General features: G+C 33.9%; 1 protein-coding gene across 12 annotated transcripts in view; it reads left to right on the top strand.

The window, feature by feature from the left end:
* The window catches only part of tp73 (tumor protein p73), a 65,028-nt gene that overhangs the window by 3,678 nt on the left and 52,373 nt on the right, over nt 1-8,977 (top strand). For 2 of the 12 annotated variants that reach the window (XM_077223802.1, XM_077223811.1), the window contains exons 2-3: nt 4,425-4,520; nt 6,552-6,687. In XM_077223802.1, coding sequence (XP_077079917.1) covers nt 4,425-4,520; nt 6,552-6,687 — 232 coding nt within the window. Of the gene's footprint in view, nt 1-271; nt 524-1,600; nt 1,894-4,424; nt 4,521-4,750; nt 4,775-5,046; nt 5,116-6,551; nt 6,688-8,977 lie in introns of those variants that run through there. The other 10 variants (XM_077223806.1, XM_077223807.1, XM_077223796.1 and 7 more) reach the window with 10 other exon arrangements.

The raw sequence follows: 8,977 nt of genomic DNA, 5'->3' as shown, positions 1-8,977 counted from the left end.
GTGTTTATTTATGCTGTCAGGGGAGGCGGGGAATTTAAATCGTTTTCTACGATTTTGTTAGGGACAGTTGACGTCTTTCTAACGTTACAAGACTGACGCATCATATTTAAGTGAGAAGAATGTAAACGTAAAGCTTTAATCGCATTTTAGCGACCTCTTCATATGATATTAGTGTTTCCCGCTCGTGTGAGCCCAAACGGCGGCTAACGCCTCCTCCCGTCCCCCTCCAATTCCCCCAACCCAACCCTCCACAGCCAAGTGCACTCACACTCCGCGAGCCTATTTACCCTATAGGCTATACCTGCATAATCAGCCTCATCTGCCTCTCTCTCGTCTTGCTTTTTTAACTATATGGAATGATTCAAGTTGCGTTCTGTTGTTCCATGGCTTAATTCAGAGCTCATTTGCTACATGACAAGGCTGTAGTTTACAAGGGTCAGCTGCAGGTCAAGGAAAGTGATTTGGGGATCCAGAGAAAGAACATCGCCATAGTTTGTTCCAAGACAGGAAAATAACTTGTTTGGTAAGTAAATCTATTATAAATATCGTATTTGTGGTTCGTTTGAACTCTTCGTTTCGTATGGGAAGTATTGAGCGCTCGCATTTCTGAAGGTGAGCATTTAAACCCACCCACTTCTCAAGATCTCCTCATGTTTTCATCATCCACTTCAATAGCTTCTTATAGACTAGATTTGTGTTAAAAAGTAGCATTCTAATTCTTTAACGTTATATATAATGCTAAAATGTATAAATATTTTTAAATCACTCCATTGATCGATTTATTTTTCCATTTATGTAACGTTAACCTAATTTAATTATTTTTAACTATGATAACACAAAACAAAAAGTGTAGCCTACTGTTGCGATTTAATTAGTTCCTTTTTGTCTGTCAGTTGAGAAAAATCGATGAGTGTCCTACAAAGGTGATGCAGTGGTCAGAGTTCACTATGATAAATGTCTGTCAACATGTATTACAGTAGACTAAACCTTATGCTTGATAAGAAACATGAATTTCTGTAAAGAGTGATTATGTTTTTTTCACAAGCCACTATCTGTTTCTGTTTATCTAGCCTACTAGCTCAGTTTTACAGATATTTTATATTATATTATATATGCACTTATAAATGCTGGTTTGTTTCAGCCCATGGTTTGGTCAAATAATATTAAATATTATTTCCAAACAATGGCCTATATAGACGGGAAATAAAATGAAATAACTACATTAAAAGACCAATAAAAATGCTGTGTTGGGTCAATTATTGACAAACTATAATAAGCATTATTTGTTTAAATAATAGGACTATATAGACGGTAAAGAAAATTAAATAATCACATTAAAAATACCAAATATTAATATAAAAAAAATGCTGGGTTGTTTCAACCCATGCTTGAGTCAAATATGGACAACCCTGACCGTTGGTTTAAATTTTCTTTTAATTAGGCTACATTTGAAACCCAACCGTTGGGTTTGTCCATATTTGACATGGATTAAAACAACTCTGCATTTTTTAGAGTTTATAAATAATTTCATACATTTTAATTAAGCAGCAAGCAGTGTAATGTAAGAGGTAAAATGAAGGCAGTTGATGTGACGGCTTTTGTGTAATTCGTTGTCAAGGCAGCTGCTGTATTAGTTCAGATACTGCGCTGAAGAGTTATGGTCTATCGAAGGAGCTGTCTTTATGAATATTTTCGCAAAATGTCCTATGCCTTTTAGGCTATTCTATTTTAATATAAGCTATATTTTAAAATCCGCCCTGAAATTAAACGGTACCAAGGAAGAATTTTGCACTTTTGGTCCATGACGCATTAACCGGTGAAGTATAGCCTAGCTACTTCTCTTGCTGACTATGGCTGATACAATTTTTGGGGGGCTGTTCGGTATGAACATCGGTAAGATACAGCTTCATCAGTTCTAAAATACAAGGCCTTTGTCAAGTGATAATTCAATTCTCCACTTGAATCCCTGTTGTGTGTGTATAATTGCTGGCAGAGCTTTAACTCCTCTCCAGGTGGCAGCTACCACGGGAATACAGGTCAAAATTAGTAAACACGATGTTGCCTCGTTCGTAAAACTACAAAGTTCGGACTTGTAAACGAAAACCTCCACTCATTCCAATTCGTTTTATTTATTTTAAAAAAAACTATTTTATTTTTGCTTTACTAATGAAAACAGTGTCGTTTGCTGATTTGTTGAAAGTTACATGTAATAAGGAAGAGTGGACTAAAATCCTCAACGAAAAAGCAGATATTAAGAAGCATTTATAGGAAAAAAGATGGTTTCATGAGGTCCTTTTTAAACGAGTTTAGTTTGAGTAAACCTTAATTTGTCTTAGGCACTTTTCCAATAGGCCGTCTTTTGCACGCGGCGTTACCGAGGGAACAGACGCGACGCGGGTTGAGCAACAGTAAACAGGCTGCTTGAAGGAACTTAATATATGAGAAAACGTTTTATTTATTTTTTCATTATTTTTTATTATAGTTTTTAAATTAGCACATTTAGATTTAGGGACCTGTCTATTCTTTTTTAAATTAAGAGGATACCGGGCTCAAAAACGATCTCAGTAATGTCTTGAGTAAAAATAAATATTTTCTAGCAGAACGTTGGTTTTAAACTTTTTTAAAATCTCTTAAAATTATTTGTTTGATCTAAATTCTATTATAATATCATCTTTTTGTTTTGTGATAGCTATAACAAGTGAACAAAATAAAACCAGTTGGCTATTTAACTAAAATGCTAAACCTTTTTCTCACAACAAAAGTAGGCCTATTTGTTATTTTATATACATAGATGCTATAAATGTATCCAATTGATTAGGCTAAGCTTACTTTCACATTTTTGTGCGTGTGTGTTTAACAGTTATTTTACTATTGAGATTTTGCTAAAGAACCTAGGTTTAATGCCAGGTTCAAAGTCAAAGTGTGCTAAGCTTACTTTATTTACAACAAATTTTTTTCCCTAGACTAAGATTTTGGAAATCTTCAGTCCCAGTAAATTTTTAGCCCATACCGAAACTGAATTTTAATAATAAATGAGAAATATTCACTGAAGTAAAAAATAAAAGGTATTTTATTGATTGATTAATTGATTGATTGATTCCTATGAAAAATGTATATATTTTTTCAGTTTAAACCTATGTGGAAACAACAATGTATCAAAGAAGGATAGCATTGTGATTGTCATCTTCAAATTTATCTAATTTAAATGAACATGCATGAAATTAATCATGTTTAAAATAATTACTTTAAATATCATCCGCAATATAAGGAATGTTTATATATTTTTTGTAATAATACATATTAATGGGTGTTTAATATGGTTATTTGGGTCCTTTATCTCTTTGTCTTTCCTTTTTCTTAAAAAACAAAGTATTAGGCTAATGTGGTAGTATTAGGCTGGGATATAAAATAGTTTGATTGCAAAAATCATGACCAATATATTGCTAATTAAATGGCATAAACTAACCTGCTGATCTTAGTTGTATGCAATTTGAGATTTTTCAATTGGGTGTGTTACAGTTTCGATGGTCCAAAACTGCAACAGACTCACTTTCTGTGTTAACTTGCTCTTGTGCGGTTAGGATGCACTCTTCTAGCCCTCATTTCCTGTGAGTAATATGATGGAGGAAGTATGTGGTCACTGTGGAACAGTGCCAGGCAGGTTTGGACACGTCAAGCCTGGCATCTTTATTCTGAATCTGTGCATCCAGCCTCAAAGTCTGCTGGGATTCAAACTTCAGAAGATGCATTGGGCAGCAGGGTGGAAATTACTTTAAAATCGAATCCTGTGTGTGTTCAATTTCTACACAGTGATTCAGTTATTTTACAGAGTTCAGGGCAGTTATAGTGTCGTCCTTTAATCGGGGTCCATTATAAAGTTACTGATTAATGCATGACGATTGTGATTAAAATATAATTTTATAGATATTAAATATAGTTTGGAGAACTATACATTTTTGTATTTAAATGTTAAACATTTGAATTAACCTTTTTTTTAGAGTATTGAGACCAATTTCAATCAAGATTCTGGAATAATTTATTGTTGGCCCTCATGCCATTTCAAACCTCCTTTTTTTCATGTAACACAAGATGTTTTTTTCCCCATACAAAAAAGTGGATGGTGATTCATTCAGTCAAGATCCTGTCCAGACAAAAATGTACTTCACTGTAAATTGTTGTAACCTGCAAAATGTGTTACCTTAAAAGCTGTTTTATTTGTTTTCTTGTTTTGTTGGTATAACTTAATGAATTTAGGTTGATTCAGAAATATTAAATAATATTTTTTACTTAAATAAAACCAGTTAATTTCGATGTTATGACCAATTTTTCCAGTATACTAAAGAAGTCCATGTGCGCTATATTGCATATTTAGCTTTGTTTGCATGTATACTGTATGTAACCCTTGTTTGGTATGTGGTTTTCAGTGTGATCTGCCCTGCGGTGGATTGTTCAACATCCAAAATGTCCCAGTCATCCACCGCTGATGAGGGTACAACCTTTGAACATTTGTGGAGTACCCTGTGAGTTTAACCAGCAGTTCATGCATTTTTGTTGTGTTGTCAAATGCAGTGTGCAGGGGAAACATATTACAAATAATATAAGCTACTTAATCAGATTACTTTTTTTAAGTAACTAAAGTAACACATTACGTTTAAATTTACAATATATATATATATATATATGTATATATATATGAGCTACTTTTTCAAATAAGTCACGCAAGTTACTTTGTTTTCTCATTTATTGACAGACACTTCTCCTGTCCCCATGCAATGTGAGCACGCATTTACTCATCTTGCTAAAAAACAGATTCAGCATTCCTCAAACTGAATAAAAATAGTGAAAAGCAAACTCAGAATATTATGCAAACCCGTAATAATTAAAAATGTTAAATTACACAAATATACTTAATGTATTTAATCTCACTTTATTAACCATTGTTTTTGCTGCTGACCTTTGATGATCCAACTCAACCATATACTAATAAGCAAAATGACTTAAACTTAAACATCACATTTGTGTTTCATTTTGTTTTTATTGCTGAAGTAAGAGTGTTGAACTTTCTTCTCCTGCGTCCTATTCTTCTACAATCCAGAATGGCAGAACAGCTGAAAGGTTTGTTTGAGCTGCGCCCTCTACTGTACAGGCGTGAATTTACATTTTCTTACATTTTCCAAAAATAGAAATTTTGTTTGTCATTAAAAAATAAACAAGCAAGCCCAGCCCAGGTGAGGAAAAGTAACGCAACACATTACTTTTCATAAAAAGTAACTAAGTTACACAATTAGGTCCTTTTTTAGGGAGTAACTCAATATTGTAATGCATTACCTTTGTAATGCTTTGTAACAATGTAAGCTTTCGGTTGCGAATGACAAGGACACGGATCTAAATGAAGCAGTATCAGATTTATTAACGAAAAACTAAAAACAAAATGCTCAGAACACTTGAAAATGAAGAACAGAACAACCGTTTAAAACATGACGAAGAACAGACAACAAACAGAAAGAAACCCAGAGCTTACAGTCCTCCTGTAGTCAATAATTGTATCCCTTAAAACTCATCTTTAATGACAAAATTACATATTTAAATTTTTTTTTTCTGTGAAAAACATTTCTCCGTGCCTTAAAATAGCTTGTATGTAACTACACTCTTGCTTCATTTAGTGAACACAAAATTATGAATATGCTAATTAGCCCCGCCTCCACTCACTCACAACGCCAGACACATAACGGTAATTAATATGATTAGCATTTGCTTGACTACGTTATCAAACAGCAAATAATGTGTTGCTAATGTTGTACAAACCATGTTCCCTTTCGCCATCTCAGAGTCAAACAGCTGCCTTTTAAAAATCAGCCTCGCTTTGAACATCAGAACGTCAATGGAGAAAGGCATATAGTTCATCATAACATCATGATATACATCATATGATGCATAATTCACCCACTATATTGCTAAATGTACCCAATTTTTTATTTCATCAAAAAAATAATACCGGGATAACCTGGCCTCTCTTGAGACTCCCCTGATTCAGGTAATAAAATGCTAAAGCCCGCACGTTGACTGGTTACAAGTTAGTTTGACGTCAGAAACACCGGCGATTTCAAACTGCGTTTTTGAGACGGTATTTGGTTGACTGGAGTTTTAAGGAGAAAATACTCAGCAGTGGTGGGGTTTTTTTTTGCACATGGTTTGTCTTAAAGCATATTAAAAACACCATAGACATATAATCAACATTAAAAACTTGATTTTCACCACAGGGGGACTTTAAATACACAGTCAAACCCATCCAAAACAGAAACAAACCCAGATTATCCCCCATTTACCATTCAATGTCTGTGATATCAGCTGCACGTTTTGATATTAGTAACAATTAATTTGTACTTTTTCGAGATAAACTACAATTTGTTTTCTTTGAATTACAGGTACAAAAAAAAAAAAAAACAGATACACTATGGGATATCTTTTACATGACCTTTTAATATAAACTGGACCTGCTTATATGATCCATTTTTGATTCCCGTACGGTCGGTCTCTGTGTCTTGTTACAGTGAGCCAGACAGCACATATTTTGAGCTTCCTCAGGCAGGACACTCAGGGGACCGGGCTTCTAGCAGCCTGCCCAGCAACCGCGCTGAAGTCTGCATGGACGTCTACCACATGAGAGACATGAACGACAATGTCATGGTAAGAAGCCGGCGGAAAATTCAATGACTGCAGATTTGTGTGAAGCAAATACAGCTGCAATCTATTGATTCACAAACATTCAGTACATTCTCAGTAAAATCAATCAAACAGACGTGAATCCAACTTGACAGGATGTTACTTTTTTTTTTTTTTGTGGTTTATGTTTGTTTATTGTATTTTGCTCATGATTTTTTGCTTGTTTGCAGTTTTGCACTGCAAATAGAATTAATATGAACTAATTCCATGTAATCTGTTGATAAAATTTGGTGACATAAAACAGAAAGTATAATAGTTGTAAAAGAATCACAAAAATTAAGTGAAGGGTTTTAGTTAGAATATACAATATAGCAATGTATTTTCAACCTCACACACACACTCACACGCACAAAACAAAATCAGCCTGTAATACTGAAGTTTATTGGTTTTCCCTCCTTATCCATCAGGATTCCCTCCTCAGTCCCTAGTTTCCCTCTCCTGCGCTGTTTTTTCCCTCCCTTCGGGCTCTGCAGGCTAGAGTATATGAGTGTGGGTGTAGTGGGAGGTTGTGATGCCTTAATTAGAGAGAAAAGCCAAGCCAGGAACATGACACCTGCTACTGCCTCCCATCTGGGGCGCACGTGCCGGGAAACAGAGAGCAGAGAGATGGATGGATAGATGGCGAAATCTCACAAGGTCAAAATAAAGAAAAGAAAGAAAAACATTTAGTTTTTTGCATAAAAAAGAAGCCTATTTTAGCACCCATATTTTAGGATGTTGTGACTTTAATTATACGACAATTATGCATATTTCCCACAGTTCTCGTTACCATATTAATGCATACCGAACATTTGACTTTTTTTGTGTGGACGTTTCTTTATTCTAAGTTGTGAATCTCATTTGATTCTTATTACTGTAATATCATATTTCTTACTGTTTCTTATAATGATTGATCATAAAATGATTGTAATTAAATCAGCAAAGATTAAAGTAGTACAACAAATGCAACAAATATTTAATTATAAAATATAAAATTATTTGTAATTTAATATTTTCAATTAGTACTTTTGTAATACTATTATACAATAATGAGGATGAGGTTTGTTTGCATTATCTTAATGAGAATTAGGGAAATATGCTTACAATGTTATGAAAATGTTGTAATGCATTAAACGTTTAATTGTACTTAGCATTAATAGCATTTTATATATTCTTTTTTTATTTTAGGTGAAATATGATGTTTTTGCAAGATGAATTCATTATATCTTGTACATTGTTTTTGTGCAGTTTTTACTTTCTGCATCAGTGTTTCCAGAATTCTGTGAAATATCTTTTAGGGGATATAGATTTCCTTTGGTTGTTCGCTTTAGACTTGCATTTTCAAGAATGTATTGATTTTCAAGTGTTTGTTTTTCACTTGGTCCTTATGGGAAATTGCTCTAACCAGTTCGTTATCTCTCTTTTATGAGGTCTAGCAATTTAAAAAGATGTAGTTAATTTCACCATTAATTAAAAAAATATCCCCAAAAAATGTATAATTGGAAAGCCTAAGCTATCTAACCATCCCCCTTGCAAAAAAAATGGTATATTCTAAAAGACAAGTGGGCAAGTCTAGGCCTGCTTTTTTTTGGTAATGAATAGTCATGAGGCCAAAAAGTGGGAGGGCCAAAGATTTGTTGTTGGCTGCATCTAGAAGCTGACAGGGCAAGGAGAACTGGCGGAAAATCAGAAAAAGCAACTGGCGGTGCGTTTACCTTTCCTGGAGTTGTTGTGTCAAGTTAGTTTCATTCAGAGCATCTAAAGTGAAGAGGTGAGACGTGCAGAACTGAGAGTTTCAGAACTCACCTGTGTATTCTGTGAGGTCACATGACCAGACCAGTGGGAGAATCTCCCCTGTCTTTTGCCTGCCTAGCGGGAACGTGACAATGCTGTGTGTCGGTGACCTGCCTCATTACTACAGCACGGTAGGTGAGCAGTTCCTGAGTCATCCGATTGATTATGTTTCTTTACTCGCTGTCATTTTTATTTTATTTTATTTTGTTTTATTTTATTAAAAAATAATACTTTTTTATTTCGCCTTTTGTATTTTATTTTATTATTTTGTAATTTATTTTATTTTATAGATGACTTATTAATCATTATATTAACTTAAATTTATAAGTTAATCTTCTATTGCACCATATATTGATGTCAGTCTTTGGTAAGGCTCTTCAGAGCAAAGCTTATCTGTAATTGATTTTCAAATAATAATTTGATTATAATTGGTGAATAAACATGCAATGTGATTTGATTATGCCCTATCTTGCTTGATAGA

Source organism: Siphateles boraxobius, unplaced genomic scaffold, assembly GCF_051911475.1.
Source record: "Siphateles boraxobius isolate OS27281-9 unplaced genomic scaffold, OSU_SipBor_1 9, whole genome shotgun sequence".
Taxonomy (NCBI): domain Eukaryota; kingdom Metazoa; phylum Chordata; class Actinopteri; order Cypriniformes; family Leuciscidae; genus Siphateles; species Siphateles boraxobius.
The sequence above is the reverse complement of the archived record's forward strand: the minus strand, read 5'-3'. Positions and strand labels throughout refer to the sequence as shown.